Raw genomic sequence first — 23,656 nt, 5'->3', positions numbered from 1 at the left:
GTGAATAGTGTGAATTGTACACACTATTTTTGCCCTTTTTCTCCAGACTCCTCTTTATATATTGGAGAAAAAAACTATAAAATACATAATCAAAGACCCCATTTTGCATTTCTCCTACATCAATATATCTTACTTCTTTCCTTCAAAATCCAAATGATGGTAAATAAAGTTAATAGTTTTTGCATAGAGTTTTTTTTTTTTTAAAACAAAAAAAAAAAGGAGAAAAGGTTTTATCAGAGAATAAAAAAGGATATTTTTCACCACAGAAGTGTACAAACAATTATTTTTAACCAAATCTGCATTACTTCAAAAAAATAAGCAATAAACTGAAACAAACTCAAACTGGACTCTTCTGAGGAATAGTCTTTGATCTAAGTCAACAACAACATACCTGTGTAGTCCCACAAGTGGGGTCTGAGGAAGATAGAATGTACGCAAACCTTACCCCCTACTTTTACTTCTGTGGGGTATATAGGTTGTTTCCGAAAGGCCTTCCGCTCTAAAATAATGTAATGGGAACCATTCACAATTTAAGCTTAATATATTACAAAGTAGAAGTCATAATCCAGGACAACATAACATTAAGCTCAGTTCACTAAGTGCCTACAGATTAAAGCTAAGGAACTCGCTAATTCCGCCCCATTGTGCTTCTTACACGTTGGAGGACACGAACAAACTCGTGAAACAACATGAAATCTAAACTTGCATGACTATCCATATCTGCAGCTAAATTACCTTTAGAAGAGTATGTACATGGGTTCTGGCATATGATGAAATCAAAACCACCAAAGTTCTTAATCAAGAGCTCTACCTTGTTACTGGCCAACTTGTGGATGTCTTCCATCTGCACGAGTTCTCCTGTTTGTCCTGAACTACTCCACCATTGCTTGAGAATTCTCCGGTTTTTCTCAGAAGCCTCTATTGAGACAACAGCTTTTAAGCGAATACCAAGGCGATGCAATGCAACTTCTGCTCCACCAATTCCACTATAGATTGACAACACAGTCAACCCTCCAGGGTACAAATGCTTCAATCCAGAGAGACAATAAGCCAATGTATCTACCTGGAAGCAATGTTTCAGAGATAGAAGTCTTTCCATCAAGCTAAATGCAGCAACTCGAGTGTGATTTTCTGGGTACCCCAGAATACGTTCTATTTGTTCTGGCCCTACAGCTGCCAATTTGTAGCGGCCAACCCAGACTAGATTAAATATCTGGGACTGGTTGAGGATATCTCTCTGTCTGTCAACTGAAGGAAACCCCTGGGCATCACTCACTGTTCTTTCAAGCCTATCACATAGCTGAGATACAACAGATGTCTCAGAATTGATGCCGTTCAAGTGTTTCCTTGTATCCCATGATGGCCACCATTTTTTGCTACTGGGAACTGCTTCTTGAATCGTCATTGGTGGTTTCGGAACAATGTGAAATCGATTTTCAGTAGGAAGATTATGTACATAACCTTCTTTACGACTCAGAGCTGAGAAAAGTTGAGTATGAACAAATTCTGGCTCAATGGCATACAAAAACTGTGATATTCTTACCCAAGAGTCATGAGATAAGTTCATTACATTCCCATAAAAGAAATAGGGAGCCTTAGCCACCATCTTATCAAGGCTCCTGCATGAATTCGGCATAGATAATTTCTGTGTGTCTTGGCAATCCAAAACTCTTGGTCTTTGGTGAATCGCTCTTCGATGAACTTTATAAGGCCTGGTGGTATTGATGCCTAATATTTCTTGCCATGAAGGGCCAAGGGAATTGTTAAAGGCTTCATCATACTCTGATTTCGGTCTCTTAGTGTCTATCTCATCAATGTAGTTCTCCTTTGGCCGTTTCCCTTTAAGCTTTTCCAGTAGGTCAAGTTCTCTAGATTCAGAGGTATCCACACTATATTCCTCTTTCTTAACAGCTACCGGATTAAAACCAATTGAACCATTCCTGCCGAGAGAGTTTAAGAGATGCTGCAATGCAAGCAGATGAATAAAACAAAATAAATTAAAAACGGGATTCACAAACAGCATACCATAAGGAAAATGAGATCTCAGATAACAATAAGTATTAAAACATCTGCAAGTCATTTGAAAAAAATACAATAGTTTATCTAAATTAATCTAGTCATACTCTAGTTTCTACACAACTTTAAGCATCAGAGTTGCATAGAGCAGAGCATGTCAATACATGATGAGCAAAACTGTAGTCCATGTATGAATTCTAAAACAAAGCTTCATGTAAATAATCAAAGAAGAATCATTCTCTTCCTAATAGTTGATTTTGAACTACAGCTGCAAGCACACCACCATAGAGTTCCACACAGGCAAAGCTGTGAGTAGTTATTGCAATTGCCTGAAACCTCTTTGATATGTTACTGTCTTATTTTTGGTAGAAAACTAATTGAAGCAAGCTATCTAATCAACTGAATAAGGATTTACTAAAATTGTGAGTTTTATGACATCACGACAACAAAAAAGGGGACATGTAACTAATTACCTTGTCCATTCTTCTTCTACTACTAGGATCTATAATCAGATTTGCAAGCTCTTCGAGAGGAACTTCAGAACCTAAAAGGTAGAACATAAAAGCTAAATGAAGCATCCAATTAAAAAAAAAAACTTGACTGAAAAAGAGAACATGAAGACATCAATGGCATATATTACCAAATCAGAAAGGCTGCAGTAACAATATTGAGATTTCAATATGCAAACAGTTACTGGAGGAATAGACACTAGCAAAGAACATAATTTGCTCACCAAACTTCTCAATAACTGTGGAAACTTCATTCTCAGAGAAGCCCATTTCAAGCAATTTCAATGTCTTCTCCATGGTTCCAAACAGAGACTCAGTTGTGCATTCCTATACAACAAAATTGGTATTAAGCAAAGTGCATAAACTCTTAATTAATGGTATTCTAACCAGGAACTAAGATATTTGGGCTCATATAATATAGAGCAGGTTAGTCATAAAAAAATCCACTCTTAAATTACACTCAAGTCAGGAAGGACAACAAAACAGTTACATGAAGCAGTTTATCTTTGCAAGTATGATATTCACTCCAGGTACATAACAAAAGGCCTTCTATAATGAATTCCAAAGACAGTTGATTCAAAGAACCTAATTTTCCATATTGTGATCTACATGATTAATTCAATACATCTCTTTATAGATCTACAGTCTAAGCCCCGTAATTTTTTTTTTTATTTAAGCTATAGCAGGCTTAAAATTTTATTGCAGAGCAAGCCTGGAAAAAAATTGGGACCCACACGAGGGTAACAAGGTTATGAGGGTGATTGAACAAACCAAGATGTGTGCTGAAGTGTTAGTGCGCAAGTGCGAAGGAAAGAAGAGGACCCAAGTTCCAGCTTGAAGCGTCCCAGGTAGCTCCACGCCACACACAGGTGAGGGAAGCACGCGGCAGGGTGTGAGACGCGTGAGGTTGACACACATGCTAGCCGAGAACCCCAGTGCGCATGTGGGGGAGGGGGGGGGGATTTCAATAATATATATCTACAAGGAACCCGAGCTAGGATATTGAACCCAAAAGGTAAAATCTTTACCCCATGTTCAAATTCAAGTATGAGATAAATATTTGCAGGATGTAATTGGTTGAGGATCACCATTTAGATAAGAAGACATCCAAGTTCTTGAATGGATCTTATGAACTAGGATTTGTGATAGATACTAATGGGTAGAGATAATTCTTTTTTTGTTTTTGATAAAGGTAACTGAATGGATATAGATAAATGATGAAATTGGGTGATTAATGTTTGTTTAAGTCAATTGGAGTGCAAGGAGCTATGCTGGCTTCAGGACACTCGAGGTATGTTGAGATGAACCCTTCCATAGAATCGTTCTACAAGACTACATGTCTTCTAACTGTCGCTATATGACTATTGGCTTCTTAATTCTCAAGTGTATAATTGTGGTTGACAAGTAATTATGCACTATCCATGTTTTCCTCTTATGTTAAGGTTTCAAATGCTATGCTTCACATGACCATGACTGCGTCGAGGTTTAAATGAGAATTATTATGATATTCAAGTTTTTCAAATGACCTTATAGTTTTTCAAATGTTAAAGGTAAACAGTTATGAGATGGTACAAGAAAGATTATATGGCTAATGAGCTTAAGCTTATTGTTTAATGAAAAAGGGCCAAAGGCTCCAAATAAAATGAAATGTTTCGGGAGTCTCCTTGGAGACCTTCAGGTGGGTGCAGAATGTATCACAAAATTAATGCCGAAGATAACTACATGCTTCAGAAGGAATTTGAGGATCAAGAGATATGGGATTGTGTCAAACTCTGTGCTAGTGATAAAACTCCTGGTCCTGATGGTTTTACCATGGCCTTCTATACCCATTGTTGGGAGGCTATTGGAAAAGATGTGATTGCTACAATCAAGAACTTTCATGAGAGGTGCTTCTTTGAGAAAAGCTTCAACTCTACCTATGTGGCTTTAATTCCAAAAAAAAATTGGTGTTAAGGAGCTCACTGACTTCAGACCCATTAGCCTAATTGGTAGCGTGAACAAGATCATCTCCAAAATTCTCACCGAAAGAATCAAAATGGTTATGCACAAACTGGTGAACCCCCAACAGTTGGCCTTTATAAAATGGAGACAAATAATGGATGCCATTCTTATGGCAAATGAGTGTGTTGATGCTAGAACTAGAAGCAAGGCTCCGGGCATCCTTTGTAAGCTAGACATTCAAAAAGCTTATGACCGTCTCAATTGGAAGTATCTGTTGGAGACTCTTTCTAAAAGAGGTTTTGGAGGTAGATGGTTAAGATGGATGAAGTTTTGCATCAGCACTGTGAAATTCTCTGTTCTAATAAATGGCTCTCCTACAGGTTTTTTCTCTTCACAGAGAGGTTTAAGGCAAGGAGATCCATTATCTCCCTTTCTTTTTATTATAGCTATGGAGGGACTAAACGATATGTTGAAAATTGCTCGAGAAAACTCGTGGCTGAGAGGTTTTAGGGTATCCAGTAGAGTGGGGGCTGATCTGGAGATTACTCACTTACAATATGCAGATGACACTCTTGTCTTCTGTGATGCTAACCAGAACCAACTCAAGATTTTAAGGGTAATTTTCGTTCTTTTTGAAGCTTTCTCTGGGCTTCACATCAATTGGAACAAGAGTTTCTTGTATCCAGTAAATGAAGTTCCTGATTTACCCTCTCTGGCTAGGATTTTGGGCGGAAGGACGGGAGTTCTACCAACTACATATTTGGGGATGCCGTTGGGAGCCAAAAGCAAATCTATAGGCATTCGGTATGGGGTAATTGAAAATTGTGAAAAAAGGTTGGTGAATTGGAAGAGCCAGTACTTTCTTTAGGAGGAAGATTAACACTCATCAATAGTGTTTTAGATTCTATGCCTGCATATATCATGTCACTTTTCCCTATTCCTGATGGTGTTATTGACAAACTTGATGCTTTGAGGAGGAATTTCCTGTGGGAAGGAAATAGTGAAACCAAGAATTCCACTTGGTAAAGTGGGATACTCTGATTAAGAGTAAACAGGCAGGGGGGATAGGGATACGAAATTTAAAAATTCAAAATCAGTGCCTTATGATGAAGTGGCTATGGAGATTTGCTTCCAGAGAGCAAGCTCTGTGGAAAGACGTAATACAGGCTAAATATGAAATGGAGGATCTCTGGATAACTAAGACGGTCACTAGCAGTTATGGATCAAGCCATTGGAGAGCCATCAGAAACCATTGGTCAAAGCTCAGAGAACTGCAGTATTAAATTGGGAAATGGAAGGAAAACTTCTTTTTGGGAAGATAGATGGCTAGAAGAAGGATCTTTAAAATCTTGTTCCCAGATATTTTCACCCTAAACCAGCAGCAAAGAGCCACTGTAGCAGAGATGTGGTCAAACCAAGGGTGGAATCTGAGCTTTAGAAGACCTCTAAATGACTGGGAGATCCAAAGGTTGGTGGAGTTTTACAAGGTTTTAGGGCAGTTCAAAGGAACTATTGATGCACAAGATAGTTTGGTATGGCAGGATCACAACCGGGACAATTTCAGTGTTAGAAGAGCGTACAAAAAATGTAATCCTTATAACAGTCAGGGGAATGGGTGGCCATGGAAGTTGATATGGAAAACTAAAATCCCCTACAAGGTGTCTTGTTTTACTTGGCTCCTTGCTAAGCAGGCAGTTTTGACCCAGGAAAATCTCATGAAAAGAAATATTCAACTGAGTCCTAGGTGCCTTCTATGTGGTGAAGAAGAAGTAGAGACTGTCAACCATCTCTTCCTGTACTGTAGAATAACTAACATTTTGTGGAATGTCTTTATCAATCAGAAGGACATGAAATGGATTATGCCTAGGAAAGTTACGCAAACCCTGAAGTTATGGAGCAGTTATGCAAGCATTTCCAGGCATAAAGAAAGATGGAAAATTATTCCAGCTTGCATCTGGTGGTCCGTGTGGAAAGAAAGAAATCTCAAATGCTTCCAAAACAAGAGCAATTCCATCCAGAAGATTAAGATGAATTGCTTAGTTTTGTTTCTTTTTTGGTGTAAACAGGAGTACATGGTAGATCTAGAATCAATTACAGATGTTTTAGGTTCCTTGTAAATTTTGCTATAGGATTAAAGATCTTCCTGGTACTCTCCACAATTGTAATTCGGAATCTGTAACTTATTGTGGCAGGTTGTGGTTTTTGTTTTGGAATAGAATACAAGTTGTTACTGTCTCAAAAAAAAAATTGAGAAAGGTATTTGGAAAGGTCAAATACCCGAAGCTACATGTGCCAATGTAAGACTAGGGTCGTAGCCATTGGTTCGGGCAACTAGATAGTCTCCCTTGTTTGGGATTAATGAAATGCTAGCAAAGAAATGCCAAACCACACGGCATTTAGGTGAAATGGCTTAGCCAATGCTGAGATTGGACTCCATGCCATATACATAGTGGTTCAATGAATATGTCAGTGACTAATGGAACTTAAGGCTGTTTAAAGTTACACTCGAACGTTGAAATGAAATAATATTGTTTGAATTGCATATTACCTCTTCATGTTTTTCTTTAACTGTCTTGTCCCATTTTATGTGATGAAGGAGTTGACGATGCAGTCAACCACTTCTTGTTGTGTACTCACGTCCCTTCGCGGGGTTATGCATCTCTTTCGTGGATGCAAGTGCTGATCTTTGAATGACATGGGCTCTTGCTAGGCACCACCCTCATCCTCCCGTTTTTTGATGAGCCCCATTCTATGTTCGGGACATTCTTTTGATAATATAAAGATTTGAATTCTTTTGGCTATATTCGGCGCCTTGTCACCAACATTTCTCTATTCATATTCTCATTGAGGCTCCATAGGCGCAACGAGTCATGTTATATCTTTTTGACATACTATTGAGGTCTTATATGACATGTATTAAAAACTATTTTGTATTTATAGTTTTACAAGTTTTGAAAAGAAAGTGTTTTATGAAAGCTTTACGTTTTTAAATTTTTTTTATGAGCTATGTTAACTAATTCATGCTAAGGTTGGTTAGCTCGGTCGAAGTTAAGGCACCAGATGCCGGTCCATCCCTTCAAGATATAGGGACGACACCCAACTTAATTGGGTGATCTGTTCAGTCAATGTGACCTTCTTTTCTCTTCTTTTTTCTTTGAAGTAAGAAGTTCTACATAGGCATAAAAGAAGATGCAAGAAGTACAGAAGTGGGGAAAAGAGTCAGTTTGATACCAAAAAGGGTTAAACTAAAGCAAATGAGCTGACAAAATCCAACTAGTTAATAGGCAATATATAAGGGCTAAATATTGCCAAAGACATGTAGCCTTAAGTGTGGGGGAGGAGTTTATGTCACATCAAAACATATGCAATTCCTTTCTCTTCAAATACGCCAAATATCAGTTAATGTAACTTCTGCATATTCTTGAAAGGGTAGCTTGTCTGCTTTCTAACTCTTGATATGTTTCATAGTTCTTTTTCCTATCAAAAACTCAAAAAAAAAAGAGTTCACATAAATCACTAACCTTGTTCCTTTCTTTATTCTCAACAACAGAAACATCATCATCATCATCTTTTTTGTAATTCCCAGCGATTCGAGCTGCAAAGATTACATCCACTAGTTCATTGACAGGAGCAGCTTCACCTGTATACAGCATGAGGAGTACTTAGTTTAGATGATTGTCCATTTAAAGCAAAAAGAAAGAGAATAAATCTAAGAAACAAAAAGAATCTTCAGTGGCAAACTATGAATTATCGCATGTATATTTATGTTATACAAAAAATATGCTTTTACTATAACGAGGCAATTTAGACATAGAGAAACACAATAACAACTACTACTATTATGCCTTTATCCAAAAGTAGTTGGGTTCAGCATAAGGTCTGCCGCACCAGCTAATGCTAAATTATCTGCTTTACGATTCTAACTTCCACCCCTCCAGTTGGAGTTATTAGTCTCTATGGATTGTGATATGCTCTTATTGAGATATTTTATCCTTCATTATGGACACAATGACAGCTAACTGTTCACCAAACTTCTCTGACTTGTTCCAATTTCAGCTCAGACCTCAAAACCGAAAATGCTCAGGAGAGTAAAACAGAAATGCGAAAAAGGTGTTTGTATATGCTTGGCATTGTGGAAGGGAAGGATTCAAAGGTTTGAAGGCAAAGCTACTGACGTGTACATTTTGAGGAACAAATGGTTAGGGCTCTTGGCACTTTGGAGTAAATAGGAAACTACATATGATGGGGACAGCATATGAATTTTATTAATTCAGTTATCAGAAAATTTTATTAATTTCTCACTGCGATAATTTTCACAAAGGGACCTCCCCTTCTTCTAGTAAAAAAAGTCCGCCTCCTTTTGGAAGTACAGCACTATGTGCCCCCCCACCCCCCACCCCACCCCACCCCACACAGAGAGAGAGAGGCGCGCGTCCAAAAAAAAGGTGTCCAGAAGTAGAATTTCTCCAAATAACATAGTTGAGAGCTCTGGGTACTCAATGGACCGCATTACTTTTGTTTAATATAGAAATACAAGTTTTTGTATGTCATACCAACAGAAAGAAATGATTGAATGAAGCGACTGTCCATAGAAGGAAAAAGTACTCCACAATGACTTCGGTTTCAAAATTCAAGGAAGGAGGTTCCATGTGTCTGTGTCCTCCCTTTTTCTTCTTTTAAAAGAAAATACAATGAATGACGCCAGTAGAGAAAAATTCATCAATATAAGGATGTTCCCAGTAATTCTTAGATATGAAATTATGCAAAAGAGAGAAAATTGTCAAATGACCCCCTAATCTATTAGTCAATTCTCGAGTATACACTTATACTTTACGGGGGGGGGGGGTCCTATTACCCACCTAGACATTTTAAAAGTGGATATATTGCCCCTTAAAAGGTCACACCTAGATTTGTGGTAAGTGGTGGGCTGCACGCGCGATGCCACATAAATTTTTGTACTTTTTTTAATTGAAATATTATTATTCTACTTTTTTATTCTATCTTCCTTTTATATTTGTTTTCTTTTCTATTTCGGCCCATTCTTCTTTTCTTTTTCATTTTCTTTGACTACAAATTTTCTGCCATTAAAGTGAAGATTCCTAGTTCCATTTCTAAAACCTCAAAAATTTTAGTTTCTTTAATCCTTGTTTGAATTATTTTCAGAGAAGTTCTTAATTTTCTTATACAGGCCAATCTTGAATATTTGAGTTTGGTATTTAATGGGTGTTCTCCGATGAGAATATAGTCGGAGTTAGGGAAGCTAAAAATGAAGTATATTTGAATGAGATATGAATTTAATTGGTGAAATTCTTGAAAGTTTAGGAATTTTCAAAGTCGTAAACATACTGATTTGGCTCACAACAATTTAAAAGGAGAAAATCTTCTGGGTTGTTCATGTTAAAGAATTTGATGTTGATATACTTGTATAGTAATCACTAATCAACTTTCGGATCTGATTCGAATCTGGGTTTCTTCAATTTTGTGTGTTGTTTTACTTGAAGTAGTAAAAATTAAGCTGTAAAGGATACTAATTTTGACTTTGATGCTTTGTTATTTTATTTACTCAACTGGGTTTCCTCTATATTGTTCAATTTTGTGTTCTTGTGCTTCAACTTATGAACATTTAGCCATGCAAAAGTGTTGATTTTTAATTTGATCTTGTATTCTCCTAATTTTTTCAAGTAGAGTCGAAATCCTTTGAAAAAATAAGAAGAAAGGAAAAGTAAAAACATGCGATCATAATTTTTTTTAAAAATATCAGAAAATTAATATGAAAAAGAAAAATAAGAAAGTTTGTATCTCACTCTCTTTGAGAAAGTGTATTGCACTCTCTTTGCCAACTCAGCATTAGGGGGCAAATAATTCTTCTATAAAATAGTTCAAGTGGTAATAAGACCCTCCTAAAATATAAGTGTGTAGTTGAGAATCCACTAATAGAGTTGGGGGGGGGGGGTCATTTGGCCATTTTCTCCAAAAGAAATGAATAGGGTCATGTAGTCGTTAATGCATGGTTTTTCTCACTGTAGTCCTTCAACCATTATGTAAGAATATGAATAGGTTTATGCAATCCTATTGGAATAGGAATAGGTTTATACAATTCTAGTAGAATAGGAATAGGTTTATGCAATCCTATTTAGAATAGAATAGGAATATAAATAAAAATAGGAATAGTAAATAGTATCCTACTTGGTAAAGAATTGTATTCTAGTGTCTATAAATAGGGTTTCAATGAAATAATGTATACAACAACAATTCGATAATATTCTTTTCCTATATTTCTCACATGGTATCAGAGCCTCTACGATCTTGGTAAACAATCAAAGAGCTTCCGCTGCCGGCGGGCGGCTATTATCCATATATGCCGCCCGTCCGGCTAATGATTATGTTAGCAAAAGTTGGGTCACCGTGCATCTTTGCGGTGACTACTTTCTTATATCTAATTAGTGTAGCACGTGCCATCATTCCGGTGACTATTCATACTTAATTTTTGTAGCACCGTGCCATCATTCTGATGACTACTTTTTCATACTTAATTTGTGTAGGCACTGAATCATTACCGTGACTACTTTTTCATATATAATTTGTGTAGCACCGTGTCATCTTTCCGGTGACTACCTTTTTTTGCATATCTGATTTGCATAGCACTGTGCATCTCCTGAACTACTTTTCATATTTAATTTGTGTAGTCTGAACTATTTTCTCATATTTGAGTTGCATAACATTATGCGTCTTTTCAGTGACTTAGATTTGATTTGCATCGTTCCATTCGTCTTTCCGGTGACTCCTCAAATCTGATTTGCGTAGGGTTATGCCATCATTTTAACCCTATCCATATTATCTCTTTTTCAATAGGGTCGTTTCATCAATTCTAACTATCCTATATAATTTCTATTTACTAGTTGGGTCGTGACATCGTTCCGACCATACCCATATAATTTTATTTCTTACATTATGACCACTTTTAGCCATCAAATCTAATACTCCGGCATATGAGCATGTTCCAATAAATTTTATGCTGACTTTCTTATTTAATATCAACTCATCTATTGATTCCAACACGATCCATATACTTTATATTAGATTTGAGCAATTTGTTGCTAGGGGGAGTTTAGTAACCTTGTATGTCGATTGTGCATCGAGCGTGCAGATCACTCTGTGGTCTAGAACAATTTTCTCAAGCTTGGTTTGGGAAGTTCAACACCAACATTATGCATCAAATTCAGTATTTCATGCGAAGATTAAGCACAATGAGATTGACTGACATTATGCAGCAAATCCAATATTTAATGAGAAGACAAGCACATTGAGATTGACCGTCAATTTTGTGAAGTCTGCAAATATCTCACCAAGCCCCTCATCGGTCCCCGTGTTTATTACATTTGTAACAAGCTAGGTACATGAATCGTATGCACTAGCTTGAGGGGGAGTGTTAGAATATGAATAGGTTTATACAATCCTATTAGGATAGGAATAGGTGTATACAATCCTAGTAGAATAGGTAGGTTTATACAATCCTATATAGAATAGAATAGGAATAGAAATACAAATAGGAATTGTAAATAGCATCCTACTTGGCAAAGGATTATATTCTGGTTTCTATAAATAGTGTTTCAATGTAATAATGTATACAACAACAATTCAATAAAAAAAATTTCCTATATTTCTCACAATCTCATTTTTCACTAGTCCTTCACTTCTATATGCCGAAGAGAGAACTTTTAACTATCATAAGTCATATGCCACTGACGAACTTATTTAAAACACAAACCCTAGAAATGAAAAAGGAAATATGAGTGTGCATGCATGTACGTGTGCGCGCATACGTGAGAGAGAGAGAACATAAGTCCATTTGAAGAAATATTGTATAAATTTGGAAATGAGAAAATTAGGAAAGAAGAAGGAGGCTTGGGTTGGGGAACAATAGGATGGGAATAAGGGAAACTGTTCAAGTGGAGCTGAGGCATTGGATAGTTTGAAACTTACGAGGAGAAGAGAGAAGAAAAGGCTGTGATTGTTGGTGCAAGAGAGCTAAGGCATCCTGTAACGAGCTGGAGGAACAGGGGCATATAATAACTGCAGCTCAGGAGATGTTGATGGAACCTGAGGGATGGATAAATGATGGGTGCCTGGGCAGGTCAGATGTTCAGGATAATACATAAGTGATGGAAGCTAGAATGTTGCTTTCAGGTAGGTCCCAGCAGGAGTTGTCAATAGGCAGCTGGATTGGTGGGTGTGCACAGAGAGAAAGAGAGAGATATGGTGAAGCACTCTGGGTTTGCACTTGTAAAAGCAACACGTGTGTCACATTATGCTATGGATGAATATGTAAGCTCCAGTACCGTGAAATCCAATAATTAGAAGAAATACAAGTAGAGGGGTCTAAAAGAGTACAACCATTTTTTAGGGTCTATATTGCATTTTTTTAGAACCTAGTATGATTTGCTCTTATTTTAGCTTTTCATGATTGGATCAGCTTAAGTACTAAAAACATCAAAATCTACAATTTAGAAAAATTTATGTCAAGATAGGTAATATTAGTCCATTGAAACTTCTCCTTCCTACATTCAGAAGCTTTACTAGGACCATCAGACATATACTGCAATATTTCTCAATGTTATCTTCCATATTCCTTCACAGGTTAAGGAGAGAAAAACAGAAACAAGGAGCAGGGAGAAAGACCCAAGAATTTTCTGGACTTCTCTCCTTGCATATCATTGACACTGACAATTTTCCACAGGCTCTAAAGATGGGATTAGAAAAGAACAAGGTTTTCTAGGCCACATGAGTAACAAAATATCTGAATTTGGTTCTGCTAAATGTCACATGAAACTTTTACACAACGGGCGCATAAAAACATCAAAAATGATGGGATTGACTGTATGGCACAACTTCAGAGATGGGAAAATGACAGAGTACCTAGTACTTTAACTTTTCCTGGACTGACTAATGGTCAAACAGCTGGGACATCAGTTTGAGGAAGCAACTGTGCTGCAAGGAGCAAGAGTGGTGGGTAGTGGAGTAGAGTGAAGAGGAGCTGCAACAGGCTCAGGGCAGGGAGACACTAGGGAGCAAATATAAAGAAGGAGAGATAAAGTGCTGCTAACTCTCTCAGAAGACAGAAATTCAGTGGTGATGTGGCCAGGGACGGGAGAGAACAAGTAGGAGTAGACTGGGAAGTAACATGATAATTGAGAGATGAGACATCTCAGAGCAGTGAGGGCTAATACGGGTTTCGGCTTATAGGGAGGAAGGGCAATAGAAGGAGAGATGCAGGACTGCCTTGAGAGAATTAAGAGGAAAGAACAAGAAATTTATCCAAAACGTTAAGATTGTTGAGTTCTTTACACTTTCAAGTTTTGCTTCCTAGAAGTAACACAATTCATACTTGACCGGCCAGAAAATGCAAATAAAATTACTTTAAGAATCACGATAAGCATAATAGAAATGCAAGGACTAAAACGAAAATCATACTTCAAGGACTAAATTGCATATTTAGAAACCTTTCGGGGTTTTCTGCTACCATTTTCTCTTTTTTTCTGTTTTATGGTTGCATTGCCTGGAGAGCTGGATAGACCAATGTTCCAAAATCTAGGAAAACTAGTACAGTAAACAACATTTCTCTGTGACTAGAACATTGACAAATACAAGCAGAATTACTCATGCTCAGACTTCACTATCATCTATGGAGCACAGTTAGGAGGATTCTGCTTAGTGCCAGGCTGCTTTGTTTTTAATTTAATTTAATGCTAAAAGTTACCAGTTTCAAAAAAAAAAGATTAATGCTTGCTTACTTTTCCTAAAAAAGAAGAGTTGAGAACCCATGATACTACAACACAATTCCAAGAGCATTTTTAAAAATACAAAAACCTACAGCTATTTCACATACCAAGTTTACTAATTGCAAATTCAACTTCGTCCAAAGAGAAACTCATTGCCAACAAAGAAACTCTCTTGTCATCACAAACTCCAATACAGGGATCAGGCTCCTGCAACAGAAAAAGGTGGAGACAGCCCAAGCGGAATTCGTCATTATCCTTCTTAATTCTAATATAATCACAAAAAATAGGCTAAGAGCCCCAAGCATGTAATCCACGGGATCCATTGTGTGGCTTTTATTCCTATATATATAAGTGGCATACAGAGTGAAAAGTGATATGCACAAGTCTGAAGTCCACAATTTTTTCCACGTCTAGTATGAAATAGCAATACCCATCAGTGTGAAAAGTAGGGGTACACATTGATATTGATACTGCTGACCTGTTGAGTTGCTGGATCAGAAGAGGAGGAAGTAAAAGCCAAAAAAAAGTGGTGGAGAATTATTCCAGCTTGTATAAGGTGGTCAATATGGAAGGAAATAAATCGAAGATGCTATGAGAACAAATCAAACTCCATACAGAAAGTTAGAGAAAATTGTATTGCATATTTGTATTTTTGGTGTAAGCAGGAATGTATAGAGGAGGTACTGCAACTAGTAGATATGCTAGGATCTTCGTAATTGGCCTACCTAGCCCCTCTATGTATGAATTTTTGGAGGTCACCAGGATATCCTTAATGCTGAGGAATACAACACTACTGATTTCAAAAAATAATTACTACAAACTACTATTCATTTCAACCAGTACGTATCAACCAACATTTATAAAAAGCACATAACTCACACCACATAGAGCCATATTCCTTTACCTCTTTTATATGTGCATTTCCATCATACTTGGCAGAACTGTTTATGTCCTCGTCATCACAAAACAAACTATCCAGAGAGTCTGATGATTCTGCTCTAGGAGGATCCTGTTAAACACGCAAACCACAATCAATTCTGGTTATTCTGAGGCAAATCAGGAACTGAGTGGCACAATATTCTGCATCCATGATTAGCACAATTAGTGAAGTGAAACTTCATTTCTATTGAACACATCGAATCTACTACCTTTTGTTTCTAATGTCAAACCTAACAGAACAAGAAACTTAAATAGAGGAAAATGGAAGAAACTCAAGAAAATCATCCAACTATGTGAAGCAGAAGCTGTCCTATGAAAACATGAAAAGAAGTTGTACAGATGCATAAAATAACTCAATACCAAAAGCAAAGAACCTTAAACTATAGAAATTATAGAAAATAGCAGGAGCTAAGCTAAGTTTGACCCCGGGTGGTGTCTTTAAGAGAAAAGACTGAAAAGTGAACCATTTATTTGCTTGGTGAACATGTGGTACAAGTTACAACAGAAATACTTTTATCGTCTTTGTTTTTTGAAAAACTAAAGTAGAGAGCTGAGAAAAATTGCATTGAAAAGACAAAAAATAGGTCCTTCTTAGTGTGTATATATCTTGAACTTTTAAAGATTGGACAGCATTATGGGGAAAACCAAAGGGAAAGATACATATTTGATTAGGGAGATAGACCAACATACCTAATTTTTTTCATTTATGATCTGCAAAACAATTGCATTGTAGATAACCTAAGACTCAGAAATATTGCTGACATTTTGCGGAAGTACTGCTCACTTTACCATAAGCAAACATTTGTAGAGGGGCACTTGATAGCTACCTAACTACATGATGAGGACCCAAGAAGTAGTGATTTTACTTTCCTAACTTTTTTTTCTTGATGACAAGGGCAGCCGTTACCTTTTGCGTGTTCTTATTTATCTATCTTCTTAATAAATTAAGTTATCGTTCATTCATTAAGTTATTGTTCATTCTTTTCCGGGAAATAAACACCGAAAAGAGAAGTTGTGATAAGAAGTTTAAAGTTGCCAGCGGTTAAAAGGTCTTGAGGGTGCTAAATAGACAAAGAGGAGCAGCACTTTGCATCAACACGTTATTTCAGGCAAGAAATGAGCAGAATCAAAGAAGTACCATACATTATAAATAGTTACTTACAGATTTTGCAAAAAGAGTCTCCAGTAACAAGTCAATGTTGTCTTCACCTAGATTGAAAAGAAAATATCTCTTCAAAAATTATCCAACTGTAATAACAACCAAAACTTTTGAAGAAAATCTATGAGTTGGTCTTCTTTTTCTTTTTTCTTTTTTAAGGTGGTATACTTGGTGCTAATTCTCCAAAATTCAGTAGAAAACTATTTGCCAACACAATCTCGTAATAGATAAAAACAGAAGTTACTGCTCACTACATACCCTTTTCCTCAATTGCTTTATCAACAAGTGATGCCTTAAAACCCATGGTCAGAAGAGATGACCTCACATTGCTGCCTGATGAGCTTGCAATATTGTCCTACAGATGCATTAGCGTCACAAAATATGATGATTACAGAGGTGATGAATATTAATGCTACCACCTGACAGTAAAACCATATTACCAAGGAGTTGAAAACTCAGCTAAATGCATTTTTCTTTCCTTACCCCCATAGGCATTGTATATGTGTATAGAGATGGAAATTCGGAATATGGATCTTCAACTTTAGGCATGATTCCACTCACACCTTCAGGCTTTGAAGAGTTTTCACTATCTGGATATTCACGCTAGAGTAAAACAAAGAATAATTAAGAATGAAGCAACATAATAGCATCAGACATATTAAAATTTTCATATGTATACCATTTTAATGTGAAACTGGACAGGGCAAAGCTAGAGAACTGTCTCTTATGTGCCACAGCAAAAGCATAAAACAGTGCTTTCCTTGAGCCTGTTGCAGCATGGAAAAGTAATATCGATAAATAGAAACACAAGGATAGAGAATCAGCATATCATCCTGCAACCAAAAATTACTGAGTCGCTCAAAGCAAACATTATAAGGATCATATAGCAAACCCCGACTTACACAGGCTTAAGGTGTAGTCCTTATTGTATTCAAAGCAAACACTGAACGCCAACTTACTTATGCTTGAGGTGTAGTCCTTGCTGTATTCAAAGCAAACACTACAGCCCAGATTTATAAAGCAAATTGGAAAAAGCTATTTTTAGTTTATAAAACAAATTAAACTCTATTCTTAACTAAATCTTCACTGGAAAATCGTAAAGCTATTCTATGTGGAATAATACCAAAATATCAAGCTAGTGCATTTGTCTTTTCATTATTTCAATACCCAAAACCACTTCTTGTACAACCCAGTATACTCATATCTCAATTAGGAGTGATTATATGAACTAATCATTCTAGTCCAAATCAATTCCAACCAAGTAAACATTTTAACAAGAAAGAGCTTATAATTTCACTTAAAATTAGCAGTAATTAAGCACTAAATGTGCCAATGCAACCAATTCACCTAATCCAGTAGAAAACAAAAGGCCTAAATTTTCCACTACCTGCATTTCAATTTTGAAATTTTACAGAGACATAAAACTAACAGCTCAGTAAACTCATGAGTTTTCGATATTTTCCCCAAAAAAACAACTCCAATTCATACATGTTCTTCGTGTACAGAAATGCATGAAATTTGAAGAAATTAAACGAAAATTGAGCATACACTAACTTCACCGGCGGGGAGAAGAGAAACGGAAGCTGACCTTTAACTGCGGCGAAAACTGATCGGAGCTCAGATGAAATTCAGGCTGAGAGAGCTTAATTCAGCTGATGAAAACAAAATATAAGAGTTCTTCAGCTTTTTTTTCGGTTACAACATATTTTTGACCCATTTCCCCAAACGGGTCACTACTTGATACTACAAGAGGAAGATCAACGGCTGAGATTAACTTGGGATCAACCTAAACGGATTGATCATTGATGTCTCCGCCCTCAAATTATTTATTGTGATTTCTAATTATATATATAGTTATATCAAATTATTTATTTTTATTGATTATACTAAAATTAGATATTTAATTTTATTTATATATTTTTCAAAAAAAAATAGTTTATTACTTAGTTTCTAATTTAACTTTTATCATTAGTTATAGTCATTTTTCATAACATTGAATTTTTATATTCAAAAGATAATATAAGTAAAGATAGACGGAGATAGTATTAAAGACAAAATTAATTGTATTTTCTTATTTTGTCCTTAGAATGATTGTTTTTGAAAACTATAAATGTGCAAATTATATGGAGATGACACATAAATAAAGTAAATATTTAATGAAGAGAAAATTCTATCATTAAACCTTTCAACTATAACATTTTTTTAAGGGAAAAGGGTATGATATACTCCTCAACTTTATGATTTGGAGCTGATATACCCCTCGTTATAAAAGTGGCTCATATATGCCCTTACCATTATACAAACGGCTCACATATACCCCTGCCGTTACAAAATGGCTCACATATACCCTTCATTTAATGGAAGTTAAAAAATTAGTTTTAAATTTTATATTTATTACTTCTAATTTTTTTTAAAAAATGATTTATGGGTATATATGATTCTTCTATCAAAGTTCAAGGTATATTTTAATTTTTTTCATACATAAATTATTTTTTGACTTCTTTTATTATAATTATTTGAGTTTCTTATTCTTATTTTATTTTTTTCTTTCAGTCCTTAGTTCAAAGAAAAAAAAATTAAACTATTTTTTGTGTGTATATTGTAATTTAATTTCGTATTCGAAGAAAAAATCTGGTCATCTACAATAAGTTTTACAAGAATATTAGTGAAACATAAATAAATTTGATTATCAAAATAATAATTATAAATTAGTCATTGAAACAAAAAAAAGTCAAAAAAAATATGTTTGACGAGGATTAAATTTACTTATATGAGATTATATTTTTTAGAAAAAAATAATAAAAATTTAGATTAAAATTATTATTTTTTTCATTTCCGTTAGAAGAAAAGGGTATATGTGAGCCATTTGTTTACAAGTAGGGGTATATATGAGCCACTTTCATAACAAAGGGTATATCAGCTCTAAATGACAAAGTTGAGGTGTATATCAGACCCTTTTCCCTTTTTTAAAAAAAGACACTGATTCTTTGAAAAGGTCCTAATATACCCCTTTATTCTTGTTCAGAGTGAATTTATTATCCTTTTATGATCTTAAGTGGCACATGAAGTGTACTTCACTCGCCACTAGCGAGTGAGACAAGTAAAAAAATATTATTTATTTATTTTAACATTTATTTAATTAAAATGTTATTTTCTTTTACTTTTATTTGTTTTATGATTTTTTTCTTCATCTACTTTTACACCCTCAGAGTTGAGATGGTGTTAAAGTGTGTGGGTGGTAGAGAGTCGCTGGCGGCTATGGTAGAGAATTGGTGGCGGCGTAAAAAATAGATCACCATTGCAGTTGAACATATTGAAGAAAGAACTGAACATTGAAGAAGAAGAAGAATAGAGATTTTTATTTTTTTTAAAGAAAACAGATAGAATAAGAATAACAAATATAAAAACATAAAAAAATAAAAAATTGACACGTTGTAAGTATTCGTTGGCGCGTGTATTCACTTCCTTTCTTAAACATGGGTTCACCGAAAAATGGGACACTTTAACCATTTTTAATTTGTTAAAGGTGTTCCTGAGATTTTTACAAAATTCAAGTGTCTTTTTAAGAAAAGTATTATAGTTGAATAGAGTAATGATGTATTTATTTTTTAATGAATAAATAAGGATAAAAGATTTTTAAATCGTCTTATAAATATTTCCTTATGAATATATAAAAAATATGATAAAATAATTTAAAAATGAAAAAATATAATATATTTCACGATTATTACATTGGGTGAAATTTGTTTTTGTCTCACAATTTAGTGAAGGTAAATCATACCCTTTTAAATTCACAAACTTTTCATCCACTAATTTGCAATTAGTATCTCATTTATACAAGGCACAAAAAGTTTTTTTTTTAAAACTACCATTACATTATAGTATACAATAATTATGCACATGAGGGTTGTTTGGCAGTAAAGAAAATATTTTTAAAGAAGTAAACAATTTTCTTACTCCTCTTTGTATTTGTCAACTAATCAAAATATTTATATTCTAATAACAATAATATATTCGGAGTAAATTTATAAATGAATTTAAGAATATAAAATATATGTAGATCTTACTTTTACTATTCAAAAACAGAGAAATTATGTCTGAAAATTCTTCGATACAAATAACACATATCAAAGCAAATTAAAAAGGAGAAACTAAGTAATAAATATAACACAATAATATTGAAGGCATTCTAAAGCATATAGAGAAAAACAACAATAACCACAACAAAACAAAAGAATAGTCAAAGTGCAATAAACTACATGTAGCAGCAAAAATCGAGGGAGAAAAAACTACGAAAATGATGTTAATACTATTGGAATGAATGGAGAATAAGACGATACTTAACTACCTACTAATCCGACCTCCATAACTTTCTATCTAAGATTATGTCCTCAATAAGCTGAAAATGTGTCATATGTACGACTGATTGAATAATCTATCCCTACCTTGTCTCAAATATCTTCATTTCTAATCTTATCTCTTCTAGTATACTGGCGTATCATCTTCATGAGAGTCCTTAACTGATTATTTAAATATATATATTCCGCTTTACCAAACACAACCTTATTAATATTTTCTTGCTAATCCTTCCTTATCAAATTTAACAGTCCAACCTAATTTGATATTTCTTAAAAGCTCTTCTTAAATACATGTTTAATCATATGGTATACATATAAATCAGTAACGTTAATCATTTCATGATCAATCGCACAGGTATGAGAACATGAGCTCCTTATCAGACTTGAACAATCCTCCTTACTTTAGCTGTTGGTTGAAGCTTATGGGGTTTTCATAAATCAGTCTCTTAAATTTGTATATTTATAAGCAAATAAAAGCTGTAAGAATTGTCAAAGTAACTATAGACTTGCATATTCAATGTTCATTACAAAATCAACTTGTTTAATTTCAATCTCCAGATTTGACTTCTAAATCTCAGATTTGGATTCTACTTCTCCCCTAATAGTTTCCAGTGTTTTCTTTCCTGCCAGATCTTCGAGTGTAAAACCTAAAGTATCAACACAGCCCTTTTTCACTTCCTCTCCGCGAGCAGCCAGGAAGTCTTCCACGCTACCAGGCTCACCAAACCACCCGAGACGATCAGCAATAAGGTGTATGTTTTTACAACCATCACATCTAGCCACCACTACACCTTTCTCGTATGACTCGCGACAAACTGTTTTCATGGTTCTGGTTTCACATACTGTGCAAGTGAAGATCATCATCAGGTCATGTCTTGGGGAGGTTTTAAGATTAGATTGCACAGTGTACTTGTATGTGGTCTCTTTCTTGATACTAGAAACAACTGCAGCAGCAGAATCGGTATTAGTATCTGGATCACAGTTTTTATTAGTTTCCCCTACTTCAACAGCCTGCTTGGTGATTCCTGCAACTGTTTGAAGACACCGTCTTGAAAATATATCGTTCATGCCAAAAGATGACCTTGAAGGAGAAACAGAACTCCATGGTAATCCTGGAAAAAGTAAGAAACGCGGTAGAATCTTAGTAACAAGTTCTTCACAAAGAACAGGTGGAGACGCACAACGCAGAGTATTTATACTAATATTATAACAAAAACATCAAAAGGATAAATTACACACAGCTGAGAATAACAAAACATATTATTTGAATTATCAATTGCTTCTAAAATAAGAGAAGTTTGTCCGAAAGCCACCCTTCATTTTGAGTATTTGAATCCCATTCCATGATTTGAGACTTCCTTCAAGTCCATATAGTATTTTGAGACCTGCTGGATGTTAGGGATTTGAGGAGCTCAGGTGATTTTGAGGCAAGATCTCACATTTAAGCATGTTGCAGATTTTACTTTTTCTGGTGCAGCTGCGTTTGCAAGAGGGACCTCGTAATTGCGGACTTAGCCACTTGAGGGCCAGTGGCTTAGGTAAGAAGTGTTGTTAAGGATTCTCAACATTCCAACACAGTTTTGGGAGACCAAAGTTATGGACAGGAAAGAGAATCGGCTAAGGAATATCATATAACGTTGAGGAGACGATTATACGCTAACTTTAGCATCTAAATCATGGATTATGGGTAGAAATTAGTGATTTTGCCCTAGGTTTAAGGGAGGGGTAAATTGGGATTTGAATATCGATTCGAGGTCGGAACTGGGAAAGAAATAACAAAGCCAATGAAACAACCACTACTCAAACTTCAGAGTTCAGAGTCAACCTTTAAAAGCTTTAGTAAGAATTAAAACATGGACAATCTAAACAAAATGAGTTACAACTTCTCTACAATATTCAGGTCAGATAGTATCAATGATGAAACTATTCAATTACTTCAATATGTGTTAACTCACACAAATGCATCACATAATGTACCACTGATAAAAGTGCTGGTTGAGCAGCAAGCCCCGAGAGTCACAACGAGGAGCTTTTACATTCTTCCCTAAAACAGCCACATAGGAATCTCACTCATGGTAGTCGAACCACCCCAGGAACTCACTCTCTTCGAATTTAACCCTAGACATTTCAAATCCCGTTATGCTTAAATCAACACTCTCAAATAACTTCCATTTCAGAAAGCTGATTTTCGGATGTGTTTGGTATGAAATAAGGCATAATTCGCAACCAAAACATATCACAAAACTACTTCCTTCGCTTATGTTGTTCTCCAATACTTCATTTGAAATTGTTTCCAAATTTTAGATTTAGAAACATTTCAACACGAAATTATGTTCCTTTATACCAAAACACACTCGAAATTCAATTGACATATGCCTTCACTTCCCCAAATTCACAACCTCAAATAACATAACAATAAAAACTGAAAGCATAAATTCAAATAATACAGAAAGATTATAAATTAGATCATAGTAGAGATAACTCACTTCATTTACTTCCATACAACTAAATACATCAAAATCAAAATCTTTGACCCTTTTTGCCTCTATACATCACTAGCTTAGCCTATCATGAAAAACAAAATTAAAAAGGCATTTTTTAGGGTTTATACTTACTGCGTAAACATTGAATACAGAATGATAAAAAGCTGAGATTTTTACCACAAAAAAGACAAAATCCAAATTTGGGGCTCATTAACTATCTGTGTGCAAAAGCTAGAGAGGAAGTATACCTTGAGCGATGTAGGTTTTGGTAGAGAGAACACTCAGAATTCGCTTCTGAATTTGCCGAGCCGCCATGGATTTTTCTTCGATCCGGCACCAACACTAAAATAAATACTCTTTTCTTAGAGTATTATTAATTAGTAAACAAATGAAATTAATAATTTATGTGTGTTTTCGTCTTTTTTTATAATTTTAATTATTTATTTTGAATTTTATAAGTTATTTAAGAAAT

At 35.2% G+C, this 23,656-nt stretch overlaps 2 protein-coding genes across 5 annotated transcripts; both read right to left on the bottom strand.

The window, feature by feature from the left end:
* Positions 1-479: 479 nt before the first annotated feature.
* LOC107018577 (probable inactive DNA (cytosine-5)-methyltransferase DRM3) lies at positions 480-18,036 on the bottom strand. 3 transcript variants are annotated; one of them, XM_015219093.2, is made up of 12 exons: positions 17,932-18,036; positions 17,246-17,343; positions 17,023-17,110; positions 16,827-16,946; positions 16,602-16,698; positions 16,347-16,393; positions 15,150-15,254; positions 14,353-14,452; positions 7,988-8,106; positions 2,750-2,852; positions 2,490-2,560; positions 480-1,963 (listed from the first exon to the last, which is right to left on the bottom strand). In XM_015219093.2, exons 3-12 carry the CDS (start codon positions 17,023-17,025, stop codon positions 629-631), a joined length of 2,100 nt encoding a protein of 699 aa, XP_015074579.1. In that variant the 5' UTR covers positions 17,026-17,110; positions 17,246-17,343; positions 17,932-18,036; the 3' UTR covers positions 480-628. The 3 variants fall into 3 exon arrangements, with proteins under 3 accessions (XP_015074579.1, XP_015074578.1, XP_015074577.1); XM_015219092.2 differs by having other exon boundaries at positions 17,246-17,325; XM_015219091.2 differs by lacking the exon at positions 17,246-17,343.
* A 3,105-nt stretch (positions 18,037-21,141) lies between these two features.
* LOC107018740 (uncharacterized protein C24H6.02c) lies at positions 21,142-23,584 on the bottom strand. Of its 2 annotated transcripts, XM_015219301.2 has the most exons (3): positions 23,433-23,548; positions 23,188-23,266; positions 21,142-21,813 (listed from the first exon to the last, which is right to left on the bottom strand). In XM_015219301.2, exon 3 carries the CDS (start codon positions 21,767-21,769, stop codon positions 21,269-21,271), a length of 501 nt encoding a protein of 166 aa, XP_015074787.1. In that variant the 5' UTR covers positions 21,770-21,813; positions 23,188-23,266; positions 23,433-23,548; the 3' UTR covers positions 21,142-21,268. The 2 variants fall into 2 exon arrangements, with proteins under 2 accessions (XP_015074787.1, XP_015074786.1); XM_015219300.2 differs by lacking the exon at positions 23,188-23,266 and having other exon boundaries at positions 23,433-23,584.
* Positions 23,585-23,656: the final 72 nt, after the last annotated feature.

This window comes from Solanum pennellii, chromosome 5 (genome assembly GCF_001406875.1).
Source record: "Solanum pennellii chromosome 5, SPENNV200".
NCBI classification, from domain to species: Eukaryota; Viridiplantae; Streptophyta; class Magnoliopsida; order Solanales; family Solanaceae; genus Solanum; species Solanum pennellii.
Note: the sequence above shows the minus strand (reverse complement) of the source record. Positions and strands in the feature narration are given on the sequence as shown.